Source organism: Empidonax traillii, unplaced genomic scaffold (assembly GCF_003031625.1).
Source record: "Empidonax traillii isolate 1590-97213 ecotype Southwest subspecies unplaced genomic scaffold, ASM303162v1 scaffold208:size1045274, whole genome shotgun sequence".
NCBI lineage: Eukaryota > Metazoa > Chordata > Aves > Passeriformes > Tyrannidae > Empidonax > Empidonax traillii.
Window position 1 is genome coordinate 184,908 of NW_020955401.1, and position 17,735 is coordinate 202,642.

Consider the following 17,735-nt stretch of genomic DNA (forward strand, 5'->3'; position numbering starts at 1 on the left):
ACAAATATAGCTAATACAATGAAACAAGTAGTTAGAATAGCCATAGTTATATTATTCTTTCTCTCTGTTCCTAAACAATAGGTTTGTTTATATAAACAAGCCTCTCTTGGCAGTTTTCCCGGTAACTGTTCCAAAACAAACCAGGATAACCAAAACAATCTCCCCGTCCGGGCCACCAAAAAATGTGACGGTTTGGACTTGGCTTCTTGCCAAATGCCCGAAAGTTAGGACAGTAGCTCCCTTTCCCCCCCCCCTTTCTTCCCTTAGGTTAAAGGAGAAAGAAATTATAAAAATTAAAGAACCCACAGTCAAGCTGCTTATATAAAAATATATCTATATTTTCGTAAATTTCAATTATGTACAGTTAAGATGCTATATACACAGTAAAAGGGGGTCCACCCCCCGAAGGGATAGGGAAAGGGGAAAAAAGGGGACGAAAGGGAACAAAAGGGACACCGAATAGGTATACTAGATCAAACTATACTAATAACTAACAAAACAGATCTCACCACGTCCCTTAGAATAGCAGGATCGGCAGTCACAGCCAGCACTTTCTAAACCTCCACGTGGCAGGACAGTGGACTCTGCAGGCCTCAGCCTTAGATAAGCGAGACCAATGCAGGGACCCACTGTTCCCAAACCTCGCCGGAAGAGAAGAGAGCGAGGTCTCTAATTTCCGACTTATTTATACTCTGGTTTACATAAAAATTGTGTGGAATACTGGGTACTTGGCTCCTTCCTTGGTTATAAACTGGTCACCAAGGAAGGCCTAGACTAAAACCATCACACTAGTTCAAAGCCCTCTTAATCAGCCCCACCAACTTATGGGCTAGACTCCTTTTGCACTTGCTGGATAGGGGCTACAGATGTAATTTGCCTAGACTTCTGTAAAGGCTTTGACACGGTCCCCCACAGCATCCTTCTCTCGAAATTGAAGAGAGATGGATTTGAAGGGTGGACTGTCAGATGGATAAGGAATTGGTGGACGGTCGCATCCAGACAGTCATGGTCAAAGTCCCAATGGACATCAGTGACCAGTGGTGTCCCTCAGGGGTCCGTTTTGGGATCAGTGTTATTTAATATCTTCATTAATGACACAGATGAAGGGATTGAGTGCAGCCTTAGCACGTTTGCAGATGACACCAAGTTGAGTGGTGCAGTGACACACCTGAAGGATGGGGCCATCCAGAGGGACCTGGACAACCCCAAGAAGTGGCCCATGGGAATCTCATGAGGTTTAACAAGACCAAGTGTTGGTGCTGCACCTAGGTCAGGGCAACCCTTGGTATTAATCCAAGCTGGAGATGAAAAGATCAAGAGCAGCCATGGCAAGAAGGACTTGGGGGTGCTGCTGGATGAGAGGCTCAACATGAGCCAGCAATGTGCACTTTCAGCCCAGAAAGCCATTTATGTCCTGGGCTGTATCAAAAGCAGCATGGCCAGCATGTCCAGGGAGGCGAGTCTGCTCCTCTGCTCTGGTGAGACTCCACCTGCAGTACTGCTTCCAGCTCTTGGGTCACCAGCACAGGATGGAGATCGACCTGTTGGAGTGAGTCCAGAGGAGGCCACCAAGATGATCACAGGGCTGGAACACCTTTCTTTTCAGGAAAGGCTGAGAGAGTTCAGGCTGTGTGATGGGGCCCTGAGCAACCTGATCTAGTGGAAGGTGTCCCAAAACCAGATATGAAGCTTTAAAGTCTTTCGACATCCAGGAGCAAGGCCAACAAGGAGAACCTGTACCAGCAGCACATGGTGGTTACCGTAAAAAGAAGTGTCAAGTGATCATAGTGGGCGACTCTTTTTTAAGGGGCACTGAGGCACCCATCTGCCAGCGTGAGAGTCATGAGAAGTTTGTTGCCTAATGGGAGCAGGGATCCGTGATGTTGCCAAGAGAGTATCCCAACTTTTCAAGAGCACAGACTACTACCCACTATTACTTTTTCATGTGGGTGCCAATGATGTCTCAAGCCAAAAAACAGGTAGAATCAAGGAAGACTATAAAGCCCTGGTGAGGCAGGTGAAAAACATTGGTGTCCAAGTCATCATCTCATCTATTTTACTGATCGGAGAAATGAGGACAACCAGAAGCAGATGCATAGTGCAGATCAGTGTCTGGCTTTGTGGCTGGTGCTATAGAGAAGGTTTTGACCTTTATGACAATGGATTGTGCTTGAATGATTGTTGCCTGTTAGAGAGGGATGGGATCCACCTGACTAAAAGGGGCAAGAGAATCTTTGGCAGCAGACGGGCCAATTTGGTGGGACGGGCTTTAAACTGAAGGACTTGTGGGGTGGGGTCCAAAGTGGCAGTGCTTGTGCCATTGCTTCCTCCTGGGGAGTAGGTCATACCGATAATTGCAGTGAAAGATGTTCCTTGACAGCCTCTCAAGATGAGGATCAAAGGGCAAACCACACCAAGGGTGTATATGGGTGTGGGGAATCCTCTTACACCCCTTCTAGGGAACCTGCATGCTTGATTAACTCTCTGAAGTACCTGTATACAAACACACACAGCACGGGAAATAAACAAGAACTGGAAATCTCTGTGTGGTCACAGGGCCATGATCTCATTGCAACAACAGAGACATGGTGAGATAACTCGCATGACTGGAATGTTGTCATTGATGGTTCTGTACTTTTCAGAAAGGACAGGTCAGTGAGGCAAGGTAGTGGAGTTGCTCTTTATGTGAGAGAGTAACTGGAATGCATCAAGCTCTACCTAGGGACAGAAAAACAATTTGAGAGTTTATAGGTGAGAATTAGGGGACAGGTTGATATGGGTGACACTGTTGTGGGTGTTTACTACAGGCCACGTGATCAGGAGGAGGAAGTTGATGAGGCTTTATATGGGCAGCTGGAAATAGCCTCACGGTCACAGGCTGTCATGGGTTTGCTCTGGGTCAATTTTTTTCTCACCCCCCACACAATTGCTATTAGTTGAGAGAAGGTTTATGCAGACAAAAGAGACTTGATTGGGGAGAGTAATATTAGGATTTGTTATTAGCAAGATAAAAACTAAAGAACTATATATATTACAATTCTAATCAGGCAAAAGTACTATGTATTTACAGAAATACCCCTCCCCTCTTTGTATCAGTCCAGGTGGAGCAGCAGTTTTTGTTCCATTTCCGGAGCTCCAGGTCTTTTAAATAACTTCTATTATCTCTAGGAGAACAACTCCGATTCGTTGCAGCTGGAACTGTTTCTCTCTCTCTCTCTCTTCTATGTCAGCCTCAGGACTGGGCCTACCCCCCTCCTGGTCTAAGACCAGAGCCTGGGGGGTTACCCAGGCCCTGAAGGGTCTTCCATGGACTGCAAGGGGACACTTGCCTACCATGGATCTTCACCACAGAGTCACAGGGGATAATGGTTTTTGAGTCCATCCCTGTTTCCTGTGGGGTCCCTTCCCACGGGAGAACAGTCGTTGATAGACCTCTCCAACATGGGTCCATCCCTTGGACAACAGGTCTTCCATTCTCTGCTGTCCCTCAGGGTCACAAATTCAGCTGCACCAGCATGGATTCCTCACTCAGATCCCAAGCCTACCCGAGCCATCTCACTCCAGCATAGGTCTCTCTCAGGGTCACAAATCTCCAGCAGGACTGTTTCATTTTAGGCCTTTCACGAAGTCTCAGCTTCCTCCTGCATCCACTTGCTTCAGTGTAAGCTCCTCTATGAACTGCATGGGGGTCTCCTCACCCCAATAATCTTCCACAGGTGGCAGGGTTTTATTTTTCAGTCTTCTCCCTGCTGAAGGGAGAGAACGAAAGAGGGGGGAGAAGCAGCCCCCCTTCAAACTTCTCTCTCCTGCTGCTGCCAGCTTTGACCTTGGAGGTCTGTTATCTCTCTGCTGGAATTCCTTCTGCAGCGTTTCTCGTCCAAGCAGTAAGTCCTTCTCTAAAGTTTTTTTTTTCCTCTACTCCCTTACAGGAGAGAAGGGGGGCTTCAGTGCCCCACCTGCCCCTGGCCCAGGGCCGGGGGAGGAGGGGGCCCTGACCCACCTGGGGCCTGCCTCCTCTCCTACATGGCTACTAATTTTATCTGCCCAACCACCTTCTCTTTCATTTTCTTAAATATGTAATTGTCAGAGGCGTCACTAAAACTTTTGATTGGCCTTTTCTCCGGAAATCTACCTGGAAAAAAACATTTTCAGCCCCAGGAGGCTGGGGCAAAACCACGACACAGGCTCTGGTTCTCCTGGGGGACTTCAACCACCCTGATATTTGTTGGAGGGACAACACAGATGGGCACACACAGTCCAGGAAGTTCCTGCAGATTACTGAAGATAACTTTTTGATGCAAGTGGTGGAAGAGCTAATGAGGAGTGTTGCTGGACCTTGTTCTAATAAACCAGGAGGGACTTGTTGAAGATATAAAGTTTGGGGGCAGCCTTGGCTGTAGCGACCATGGGATAGTGAAACTCAGGATCCTATGTGAGGGAAACAAAGCAATAAGCCAGGACTAGAACCCTAAACATCCAGAGAACCAACTCTGGCCTCTTCGGGGACATGCTTAGAGGAATTCCATGGGATAGGGCTCTAGAAGAGAAGGGGATCCAAGAGAGCTGGTCAGTATTCAAACATCACTTCCTCCAAGCTCAAGGCCAGTGTATCCCCATGATGAAGAAATCAGGCAAAGGGGGCAGGAGACCTGCATGGATGCGCAGGGAGCTCCTAGTAAATCTCAAACGCAAGAAAGAAATTAATGGGATGTTGAAAAAGGAACAGGCCACATGGGGGGACTATAGGAACATTGTCAGAGTATGCTGGGATGCGAGGAAGGCTAAGGCACACTTGGAATTGAGTCTGGCAAAGGATGTCAAGGGCATCAGGAAGGGTTTCTACAAATACATCAACAGCAAAAGGAAGATTAAGGAAAATATGGGGCCACTGCTGAATCACATGGATGTCCTGGTGACAGAAGACACAAGAGAAAGTGGAATTACTGAGTGACTTCTTTGCCTCAGTCTACTGCTGCAGATGGTTCTGAGTCGTCTCAGACCACAGAGGTAAAAGAAGAAGGCTGGAGAAAGACCCTTGGTCATAGAGGGTTGGGTGAGAGATCGGCCAGGTAGACTAAACACTCATAAATCCATGGGCCCTGATTGAATGCACCAAAGGGTGCTGAGGGAGTTGGCAAATGTTGTTGCCTGATGATTGGAGGAAGGCCAGTGTTACTCTCATCTTCAAAAGGAGCAAGAAGGAGGACTCAGGAAACTATCAAACAGTCAGCCTCACCTCCATTCCTGGAAAGGTGATGGGACAGGTCATTCTGGAGGTCATCACCAAGCATGTAGAAAAAAAGAAGGTCATTCAAAGTAGTCAGCATGGATTCACCAAGGGGAAACCATACTTGACCAACATGATTGCCTTCTGTGATGGCATGACAGGATGGGTTGATGAAGGGACAGCAGTGGATGTTGTCTATTTCAACTTCAGCAAGGCTTTTGACACTGTCTCCCGTAACATCCCCATAGATAAGCTCAGGAAATGTGGGTTAGATGAATGGACAGTGAGGTGGATCAAGAACTGGCTGAATGGCAGAGCTCAGAGGGTCATGATCAGCAAAATAGAATCCAGTTAGAGGTCTGCAGTCAGTGGTGTTCCCCAGGGATCAATACTGTGTCCAGTCTTAATCAACTTGCTTATCAACAACCTCAATGAAGGGATAGAATGGACCCTCAGCAAGTTTGTTGATGATACAAAACTGGGGGGGGGATAACTGATACACCTGAAGGCTGTGCTGCCATTCAGCAGGACCTTGATAGGCTGGAGAATTGGGCAGAGAGAAACCTAATGAGGTTCAAGAAGGGCAAGTGTAGGGTCCTGCACCTGGAGAGAAATAACCCCAAGTACCAGGACAGGCTGGGGGCTGACCTATTAGAGAGCAGCTCTGCAGTGAAAAACTTGGGAGTCTTGGTGGATGACAAGTTGACCACGAGCCAGCAGTGCGCCTTTGCATCCAGGAGGGCCAATGGGATCCTGACCACTGTCAGGCACATGGTGTGGTTCTTGGGGATGGTCCTGTGCAGGGCTAAGGGTTGGACTCGATGATCCTTGTGGGTCCTTTCCAACTAAGGGTATTCTATGATTCTATGAATGATGACTGTTTAATAAACAGAATCTGAATGAGGCAGAAGTTTTGTTTGCAACTCAGGCAAATACTTGAGAGATGACAGAAGTTAAATCTGTTCTTTTTGTTGGTTATTCACTTACTCAATGGAGTAAAATTTCTCTTAAAGAAATTTTTGCCTCACTTCTGCTCCAGTAAAGGTACCAGAGCACCTGAAGTTTTATCCAGAAGTTCTAGGCTTGATTTTTTCCTTTGTTATGTGATTTGTATATTTTTAGCTATGCAAACAGAATAGTTTCTCTGCTTTCTTGCTAGCATCTACTTTCATAAAAAAACTAATTTCTATAAATTCCTCCATGAGAAGTTAACATCAAGTATTTTACTTCTGTTGAGCTCATAAAATATTCTGTGGTATTATCCATTACCCAAGATCAAAATCCTTTATTCATTTACTCTACTTTTCCAATATTGTGCAATCTCAGAAATTTTTTCTTTTTTCCACTTAAGACAGCTTCTATAGATCTGTATAAAGGGAAAGTCATCTACAATATTTTTAGTCCTTAACTTTCCAAAGAGAAGAATTCATATATTTACCATCCTGTTTCCATACAGTTCCTAGACTTCTGGGAAAACATCTGTAAGGAAGAGCATCAACTCTTACGAAACTATATGTTTTTGCACTCTTTTCCAGAACTAAGTTGTATTTCCTCCAGAAATTGTTAATGGGTACTCATTTATTTTCTGAACAATTTGGAAAGATTGTTTTTATTTCCTTAGGTATTTTAAAACCTCTCCATGGAGATTTCGCCACACTTGGTCTTTGCATGTATAGTTCTTGGCAAGAAGAATTATCAGTCTTCTCAAATCTGTAGTACAGACTTTAGTGCTCTCAAAGGTATTGTTAAGAAAAATTATCATCTCACCTTCTGTCATTCAGAAGAAAGGTTGAAGAAATGTATTCAAAGATATTTTCTGACAAGGCCAAAATAAGCATTCATTCTTGTTTCTTTCTTCAAGTCTTAACTTTTTTTTATACAAGCAGTTTTAAGTTGGAACAGCCAAAGCTGAGGTTTTTCATGAGGCATTGGAAGCTCTGGAGAAAGTGACAGGACCCTTCCCTGAAAAATATTGAAAGCGTGTAGAAAGCTAATATAATCTGTCCTGAAAAACCTCACAAATGTATGTTCTTCTTTGTGTCATATGCTATCCTTGTTTGAATTTTAAATTATGTTCTTTGAAAATGAATGTCAATATAGTGTGTTAATCAAAATAAGTAGCAATTTCTTTATATCTAGTACAAAACTTGGGAAGATTTCCAGAGGAAGATTCTGTGATTTTAGAAAATACAACAGGAAAGGCCTTGGGGGCTTCCCATCTTCTTAGCCTCATGTTGGATGAGCTGTACCAGTATCACTCTGAATAACTTCCATCTCATTTTTTTTGTTAAAATGTCAGTAATGGAGTTTCCTTACTCTTGTCATGCAACCTGTTCAAATTCTTTGTGCTAGAAAGGTTTTCTCCTAATGCTTAACCTGAATCATTTTTGTTGCAGTCAGGCATGACACTTCTTTCTAGTGGGCAAGGACAAACAATTCACATTGTTTTCATTTTTTTATTTTTAGCAATCATTTACACATCAAATAATGTTATCCTGTCTTGCACTAACTTGTACAGACTGAACAGCACCATTTCTTTCTATTATCTTTGTATAAGTAATAACTTCTGAGCTTGTAATTACCTTTGAGTTTTTTATCTGAATTTGGGTTGGTTTGTATTTGTCTTGATGTTGTACCACATTGCCATAGATACAGTTCTATTTAAAGACTTAGAAGGATGAGTAGTCAGGAAAGTACTGTAGACAACCTTGTATGATACTACTGTCATATGAATATAGCTGCTTTTTTGGTGATAATTTAGATTTGTGTTCAAGTTGTTATAAACATATTGCTGTCTTTCTGTAGAGCTTATATATCTTCTTCTCATGTTGTTAAAATTGCTCTTTCTCAGATGAATAAAAAGTTTGTGCTGCTTCTTAGTGAATTTCTTTTGTTTCAAAAGATTATTCCAACTAGTCAAGAAAAGTATAAATTTTGATTCTGTTTTTAAAAGTAGTTGTGGGTCTCAAACACTCAACACCAAAAACTCATTGTGATCTTCAGATTAATAAAATACTCCCTAATTCTGTTACATGAAAAGTTAATAATGACAAATACTTTATACTACTAAAGACAGTACTCTAGAAAACTGCACTTGTTCACCTCTGTCCTGTTTATCCATTTTTACCAAGAACAACTGATATTCTAAACAGAGTTTTGCAATCAGATACACTGCAGTCTTGCAGTATTTTTTTCTAGACCACACTCCCACAGCTTGCTAGTGAAATTGTTATGGGAAGTTATATAGAAAGTCATTGTAATGTCCAGGCATGACACTCACTTATTCCACAAAACATTGCTTTATGGAATAAAATTGTTTTGATTTGATGGTACTTATTCTTAACAATTTCACTTTGGAATACTGCCTCTTTGTTATTATCTCAATCCTTATAGCGAAATTGTTCTTCTAGTACATACTTAAATCATATAGACTATATGTAACACTCTGGGCAGCCCTTTATTAGCCTTTTGTGGGAACTGTATTTCACTTTTTTAATCTGCTGTTATCACAAATTCTCAAGATAATTATTATCTATTCTGAGACTGATTTAGCCAGGGTTCCAAGGTGAATTTACCTCATTTCATTTTCTTGAAAGCACTCAATTTATGTGAAGGTGGTAAATAGGATCGTATTAAAAGAAAAAAAAATTACACATAGTAACTTGAAGTCTCTTAAACTATTTAGCAGTAGTGCCTGAATGTTTCTTAGGATCTATCATCACTGCAGTTTTATCCAATACACCAACCATCAGTATGAGTGTAATATGGATTTTCTAGTCCTCTTTTCCAGCTTCTGACTCCAAAATATTATTTCATAGAATCATAGAATGGTTTGGATTGGAAGGGACCTTAAAGATCATCTAGTTCCAACCCCCCTGCCATGGGCAGGGACACCTTCCACTAGACCAGGTTACTGAGAGCTCCATCCAACCTGGCCTTGAACACTTCCAGGGATGGGGCATCCACAACTTCTCTGGGCAAGCTGTGCCAGGGCCTCCCCATCCTCACAGGGAAGAATTTCTTTCTAATATTGAATCTAAACCTACTGTCTTTCAACTTCAAGCCCTTGCTCCTTGTCCTATTGCTACACTCCCTGATAAGGAGTCCCTCTCTGGTTTTTTCATAGACCCCCTTCAGGTACTGGAAGGCCACAATTAGGTCACCCCAAAGCCTTCTCTTCTCCAGGCTGAACAATCTCAATTCTTTAAACCTTTCCTCATAGCAGAGGTGCTCCATTCCTCTAATCATCTTGGTGGCCTCCTCTGGACTCCAACAGGTCAATGTCCTTCCTGTAGGTCGATGTCCTTCCTGTGCTGGGGGCCCCAGAGCTGGATACAGTACTCCAGGTGGAGTGTCAGCAGAGTGAAGTAGAGGGGCAGAATCCCCTCCTTCATCCTACTGGCCATTCCTCTTTTAATGCATCCCAGGACATAGTTTGCTTTCTAGGCTGCAAGTGTACATTGCTGGCTCATGTTGAGCTTTTCATCCCCCAGCACTCCCAAGTCTTTCTCCCCAGGGCTTCTCTCAATCCATTCTCCACCTAGCCTGTATTTTTGCTTGGGATTGCCCCAACCCAGGTGCAAGACCTTGCAATTGGTCTTGTTGAACTTCATGAAGTTTTCATTAGCCCACCTCTCCAGCCTGTCCAGGTCCCTCTGGATGGCCTATCCCTTCCCTCCAATGTGTCAACTGCACCACACAGCTTGGTGTCATTGGCAAACTTGCTGAGGGTGCCCTTGATCCCACTGTCCATGTTGCTGGCAAAGATGTTAAACAGTGCCGGTCCCAACACTGAGGAATTACTACTCTTCACTTGGACATTGAGCCATTGATGACAACTCTTTGAGTGTGACCATCCAACCAATTCTTTATCCACTAAGTGATCCATCCATCAAATTTATATCTCCAGTTTGGAGACAAGAATGTTGTGCTGGACAGTGTCAAATGCTTTGCACAAGTCCAGGTAGATGATGCCAATTTCTCTTCCCTCATCCACCATAAGTGTAACTCCATTGTAGAAGGCCACCAAATTTGTCAGGCACGATTTGCCCTTAGTGAAGCCATGTTGACTGTCACCAATCACCTTATTTTCTGTGTGCCTTAGCATATTTTCTAGGAGGATCTGCTCCATCATCTTGCCAGGCCTGTAGTCCAGTGGATCTTCCTTATTTCCCTTTTAAAAAGTGAGGGTTATATTTCCTCTTTTACAGTCAGTGGGAGCCTTACTGGAGTGCAATGACTTCTCAAATATGATGGAAAGTGGCTTAGCCACTTCCTTGACCAGTTACCTCAGGACCCGTGGATGTATCTCATCAGGTCCCATAGACTTGTGCATCTTCAGCTTCCTTAGACATTCTCAACTCTGATCTCCTATAGCGGGTGGTTCTTCATTCTCCCAATCCATGCTTTCACCTTCTGCAACTCTGGCAGCGTGGCTGGAGCACTGGTAAAGACTGAGGCAAAAAAGTCATTGAGTACCTCAGCCTTCTACATGTCCTGGGTAACCAGGTCTCCTGCATCCTTCTTGAGAGGACTCACATTTTCCCTGGTCTTTCTTTTATCCATGATGTACCTATAGAAGCTTTTTTTATTAGTCTTGACATCCTTGGCCAGATTTACTTCTGTCAGTTCTTTAGTTTTCCTAACCTGATCCCTGGCTGCTTGGACAATCTCTCTGTATTCCTCTCAGGCTTCCTTTCCCTGCTTATCCCCCTGTAGGCTTCCTTTTTGTGTTTGTCCAGGATCTCCTTGTTCATTCATGCAGGCCTCCTGGCATTTCTGTCCCATTTCCTCTGTGTAGGAATGCACTGCTCCTGAACTTGGAGGACACAATCCTTGTTGTCCCTCCAGCTGATATTGGGGTGGTTGAAGTCCCCCATGAGGAGCAGGACTTGTCAACATGAGGTTTCTATCTGTCTGTAGAGGGCCTCATCCACTTGGTCTTCCTGTTTGGGCAGCCTGTAGCAGATCCCCAATGTAATGTCCCTTGTCCCTGCCCTTCCTTTAATCTTGACCCATAAGCTCTTGGTCAGCTTCTCATCCCCTGGCAGAGCTCCATGTACTCCGACTGGTCATTGACATAGAGGGCAACACTGCCTCCTTGTCTCCCTTGCCTGTCCTTCCTAAAGAGCCTGTATCCTTCCATTCCAACACTCCAGTCACAGGAATTGGTCCACCACATCTCTGTGATGCCAATAAGATCATAACCCTGCAGGTGTGCACACATGTTCTGTTTATTCCCATGCTGTGTGTGTTTGCATAGAGGCATTTAAGCTGGGCTCCCAATGAAGCTGACTTTCTGTCTGGAGTGGCTGGAATTCCTTGGTGCTGTCCGTCAGGTGCTCTCCCACTGACCTGTGATCCCTCTCCAGGCTCTGGGCATCTCTTGCTGGCTCTGGCATTAAACTGGTATGAGTGAGATGGAACATCACCAGCAATCCTGATGATGTTCCCCTCCCCCACCACATCCAGTTTAAAGCCCCATCAATAAGCCCTACTAGCTCCTGGTCAAAGATCCTCTTCCCCTTTGAGAGGTGAATCCTATCTGATGCCAGCAGGCCTGATGCCATGTAGACCATCCCACTGTCAAAGAAACCAAAATTTTGATGGTGACACCAGCCATGGAACCATATATTAATAGACTGGGTGCATCTGTTTCTTTCAATGTCTCTGCCTGCAACTGGAAGAATAGAGGAGAAAACTTCCTGCTCTCCAGAATCCCTCATCAACCATTCCAAGGCCCTGAAGTCCCTTTTGATCGCCCTTGGACTATATGTTGCGACTTCATTGCCACCCACATGGAGGACCAGTAACGGGTAGTAGTCTGAGGGCCAGACCAGGCTACGAAGTTTCCTGGTGACATCCTTCACCATCCAGAGCCTCACACCTATTGTACAGAGGCACCTGGGAGGGTGAGCTAGGCAGGGAGAGCTTTCACCTGTTGTCCCGAGCAAGGACTTGCCTCCATTCACCCCTTTCTTTTGATCTACTGCCTTCAACCTGGCAGGGGGAGGATACAGGACCCTCTTGATGTGGGTTTCTTTCCAGTGGCTGTTTCTGTCTCAGGGAGGCCAGAGCATGGTTCCACCAGTCTGTCTCCTCCTCAGAGTCCCTGGTACTTTCTTAACCTTTCTACCTCCTCTCTCAGCTCCACCACCAGGCTGAACAGATCATCCACCTGGTCACACCTCACCCAGCTGTCATCTCTACCACTGTCCAATACCAGTGCCAGGCTCTGGTTCTCCCTGCAGCCTGAGACCTGGATGGCTGCATGTTTTTGTGGGAGCTCCGTCTGTGTCACCACATTGTTTCTGGCGAGTGCTGACGACATGGGTCCCCGCCGAGCACTTGCCATACCTGGGCTCCTCCTGAGAGGGCGTCGACCTTCAATTGAGCTCTGGAGCCAGTAGGGCGACTGAGCCCTTCCTGCACGCCCTGTCGTACAAGCTAAACTAAACTAAAATAAGCTAAACTAAGATAACCTGCCCTGCCCTGCTGCACCCTGTTTGCCTGAACTCCCTGAAGCCGTTTAAATCTGTCGCAGTTGTCCCTGGCAACGTCCATGTCATTTCAACCTCTTGCGTCGGTTCCTGACGTGTCTCGCGGCAGGAGCCCGAGTTTCCCTGACTCCGGGAAACTCCTGCCCTGCTCTTTCTAGTGCTCAGCCCCCAGAATTTACCATAACCACCCCTGCTGTTGCTTCTGTCGCTGTGTTGATGCTGTCACCACTTACCTTCTGACTTACTCAAGTCTACCCAAAGATAAAAAAACCCACCTCATCTGTTGCTGTAGTGTTATTTTTCAGCATGAGAAATACCTCATGAACACAAGTAAGAACAATCTTGTCAAATTTACTTAAAAGTTTAGGACAAGGGACAATCAAATGTCTCCTTTATTTGAAGTGTAACTGTGAAAAAACAGTAAATGTTCCATTGTTACAACTTCCTAAGTATTTATTTAAGAGATAATTCAAGAGTAAGATGTCAGTAAGATCTCTTTGAAAAGTTTTGAGCTGCCTCTAATATTTGTAGAAAAAAAGATGTAGCCTATATTTCCTGAGTGGTAGTCCTTGCCTTAAAAAAAATTAGTAACTAACAGTTTCTGTTGTACAGTATACTGAGACAATGTAAATGATTGTCTAAAGAGACAGTAATTAGAAGTGTGTGTGTGTGTGTGTGTGTTTGTGTATGGGGCATCACAAGAATAGGAATCTCTGGTGCAAGGCAAGTAAGACATCTTCATAGGGTATAACCAGGTCTTCAGTACTAGTGATTGAGTGTGGTATCTGAGGAGGGGAAACAGAGTAGTGGAAACATCTTGGGAATCAGGATGAGTCAAAACAGGTTTCCTGACGTGGATTTTATTGGCCGAATATAGAGTTTTTCCCGATAGTCAAGAAAGGGTAAGATAAATCCATTTCATATCCTACTCTCTACATACAGAAGTTATAGGACTTCTCACAGAATGTACTAGGGAGAGAAAATAAATAGTCTGTGAAAAGAAGTCATCAGTAAAGGCAAACCCTTCATATGAATTGAAGCTTTGCTAGAAGTATCCATTCTCTTTTTCATCTACAGGTCAGTACATTACTTAATGATTTTTAATATTTCTTTAAATATATTATATTGTGGTGTATCTTGAATAAAGTGCACAGGGACTTGTATTTCAATTAGATTTTGAGTGTTGGTATTGACCTATGATGACATAAAACAGAATGACTAATAATAATCTCAGTCACTGCTTTCTGAAGATCAGTATTCTTCAGTGGTTGAATCGGATCAGATAAATGTTTACTTTGTTTAACAAGAGGAGGCTGACCCTATTGTGGTCCAGGCAATTAGACTCTTCTTTTTTTCTTTTTTTTTTTTCCACACCAGTATTCATTTTTAAGCCAAAAATTATAGCTCAGAATTATAACTGGGACAGATTGAAAAGCTTTTCTGTTTTTCTAAGCTTTTTCTGGGCTAACAGTTATGGGGAACTGTTTTAATTTGAGGAACCAAAAATGTCATGTGATTAATTGGAGAATGATTTTAATAAAAAATATTGTCTTTTAAAAATTTCTCTAGATGTACTCAAAGCCTGAAATGGGTGCATGTAGAAGTAAAAATTCATATGTTTAAAAAAAATAAATAAAAAAAGAGTGGAGATAAGGCAGGGAACAATAGAAAAAAACTCTGAGACAATTAGAGGTTTTTAGATAGTAATGAGTGGGGGAGGTTGAAATGAGTTTACCTAAAATTTAAAAGGAGCCCTAAAAATCCAAAATTTGAAAATTACCTGTCAGATTCAAAGTTAAGGAGGTTGTTTATGTTTTGATTTTTTAATATATATATTTGGTTAATTAAAATGTGTCACTGAAATGGCTAATGCCTATACACTGATCAGTAAGTCTTCATCACTGGACTTTATTAAAAATCTTTTTGGTGTTTCCTTTTTCTGTAGTTAACGTGCTTTCATTGACTATTTTCTAATAGTTGATATTCTGAACCTGCAGGTAATATTTTTTTTTTTGATGGTGCGTTTTTTGTTTCATCTTCTCTGAAATGATCCCTTCTCTACCTGCAGTGGACTGCTAAGATTCCTAGGAAATACACTGCAATTATCTGAATTGCATCTTGATCTAGGAATGATGTGCTTCCCACCAATCTCAGACTTTTTGTGAACAGAGATATATGTACAAATACATATTGAAATTACGTAGGTTATATTTAGCATGGTTTTATATAAACATGGAACAACATAACTGTTCAGTTTTTCTGAATTATTATTCTAGGATCAAGACAACCTTTAATCCAACAATCTCAACCTCCACCTTATTCATCACCTAGAGATGTTCCCCCAGACATATTGTTAGACTCTCCAGAAAGAAAGCAAAAGAAACAAAAGAAAATGAAGTTAGGCAAGGATGAAAAAGACCAGACTGAAAAAGCTGCAATGTATGATATCATTAGTTCTCCTTCCAAGGACTCCACTAAGCTTACATTAAGACTCTCTCGTGTAAGATCTTCGGATATGGACCAACAGGATGATATGCTTTCTGGTTTGGAAAACAGCAGTGTGTCAGAGGGTGATATTCCTTTTAATGTGCAGTACCCAGGACAGACATCTAAAACACCCGTTACTCCACAGGATGTTAACCGCCCATTAAACTCTGTTCAGTGTTTGCTGCAGCATGAACAGACAGCTTTCCTTCAGGCACAACAAGTGCCTGTTTTACAACAGAACACTTCAGTTGCTGCAAAACAACCTCAAACTCCTGTGGTACAGACACAGCAACAGGTTTCGCAACAAGGAGCTATCTCGTCATATGATGAAGTAGAATTGGATGCATTGGCTGAAATTGAGCGGATAGAACGTGAATCAGCTATTGAAAGGGAGCGATTTTCAAAAGAAGTGCAAGATAAAGGTAAAAGGATTGTGTGTGTGTATACACTATATATATATTATAAAAGTATATATGTGCATATAGACCCCATATATATATATAAAATCTTCCTGTCGTTGTCACACAGTACAATTGTCTTTACTCAGTGTAGGTGGTTCTATGACATTCATTACCATTCCCCTTAAACAATGAATTATAATCTCATATATACATTTTTAAAATATCTAGTATTCTTTATTTGGAATCTTAATGGATGGAAAGGGAAGTTCTTATGTTTCAAAATTCTTTTAAAACTACCCTTATTTTGAAACATGAGACTGAATGAAATACCATTGACATTGTTTATAGTTTATAAAATCTCATCAGTACCATAAGTAAAAACTTGTAATAAGTTTTGATAGTTTAACTATTAATTAACTATGTTGTCTAACTTAAGAAAATACAGGAAAACTCTTTTATGCCATTTCTATTCATATCCCAATTTGAACCTTATGTCAAGGAAGTATTACACTAAAATCATATCTACTCTTTTAAAGGCACTGTAATGATTGAATAATATATACTACTTTATTGTCTCCAATGTTTGTTCAACTGGATATTCATTATTATGTTGGCATTACAAGTTTCAGAGATCTACCATATATCTATATAGTCTCTAGCAAAGAACCAGATAAACCTCTGAATTGTTTACTCTTCAGTAGCTTTACTGGTTGTCCTAACTGATTTAATGGAATCTATCCTCTTTGATTTTTTCTTTTATTTTTTTTTCAATTTTTTTCTCTTTTTTCCTATTTTTCTTTTTCTTCTTTTTTTCCTTTTTTTTTCGTTGTTAACTGGTTTGAAGGTCTTAGCCTTCAGAAATATCAAAAGTGGATGCAAACCCCACATGTAAATCTTGAAGATAAGATGTGTTTTTTAAAGTAAATAATGATAGGTTAACATAAGTATTTTTCAGAAGCTTCCTCTGCACTGTGTTTAACTCCTAAAAAAAAATCTTTTATAGTATAATGCTAATTTTTTAGTGTAGTGGGTTGACCCTGGCTAGATGCCAGATACCCACTAAAGCTGCTCTCTCACTCGCCTCTACAACCGGACAGAGGAAAGTAAATACAAAGAAGGATCCATGAGTTAGGAGCTGGGACAGGTCACTTACTGATCACCATCACTGGCTAAACAGACTCAAAGTGGGAATATTAATTAAATTTATTACTAACAGGATCAGAGCAAAAGAGTGAGAAGTAAAGGAATATTAAAAACACCTTCCCCCCACCCCTCCTTCCTTCCAAACTCTACCTCCTTCCCCCCCCCAGCAGTGCAGGGAGACAGGGAATGGGGCTTATGGTCAGTTGTTGTTTCTGCCACTGCTCAGAGAGAGGAGTCCTTCCCCTGCTCCTGTGGGGTCTCTCCCTTGGAGACAGTCCTTCACAGACCTCTCCAACGTGAGTCCATCCCACAGGCAACAGTTCTTCACAAAACTGCTGTCCCGTGGGTCACTCCTCCATGGGGTGAAGTCCTTCGTCAATGAGCTGTACCAGTGTAGGTCCCCCACAGGGGCCACAAGTCCTACCCAGGAAAAACCTACTCCATCTTGGGCATCCCACAGGGCCACAGCCTCCTTCAGATATCCACCTACTCCAACATGGGCTTCTCCATGGGCTGCATGTGAGTTTCTGCACCCCAAGGGTCCTCCATGGGCTGCAGGGGGACAGCCTTCCTCACCATGGTCTTCACCACGGGCTGCAGGAGCCTCAGCTCTGGCACCTGGACCACCTTCTCCCCTTCCTTCTGCACTGACCTTGGTGCCTACATTGTTGTTCTCATGTTCTCACTCTGCTTTTCCCTGGCTAGAATTTTTCACTGCACAATAACTTTCTGTTCCTAAATATCACAGAGGTGTTACTATTACTCCTGATTGGCTTGGCCTTGGCCAGTGACAGGAAGTCTATCTTGGAGCCGGCTGGCATTGGCTCCACGGGACAGGGGAAGCTTCTAGCAGCTTCTAACAGAAGCCACCCCTGTAGCCCTCCTCACTACCAAAACCTAACCACAGAAACCCACTACAGTTAGATACTCCCTTTCTGTTTTTAAAGATGTCTGGAGATTGAGAGTGTTAGTTGCATT

The 17,735-nt window shown here is 42.8% G+C and overlaps 1 protein-coding gene across 1 annotated transcript in view; it reads left to right on the plus strand.

Annotated features, from left to right (window-relative positions):
* LOC114059198 (nipped-B-like protein) overlaps window positions 1–17,735 on the plus strand; it is a 170,383-nt gene that overhangs the window by 66,687 nt on the left and 85,961 nt on the right. Inside the window, exon 9 of the mRNA XM_027887383.1 lies at window positions 15,003–15,635. Coding sequence (XP_027743184.1) covers window positions 15,003–15,635 — 633 coding nt within the window. The remainder of the gene's footprint in view (window positions 1–15,002; window positions 15,636–17,735) is intronic.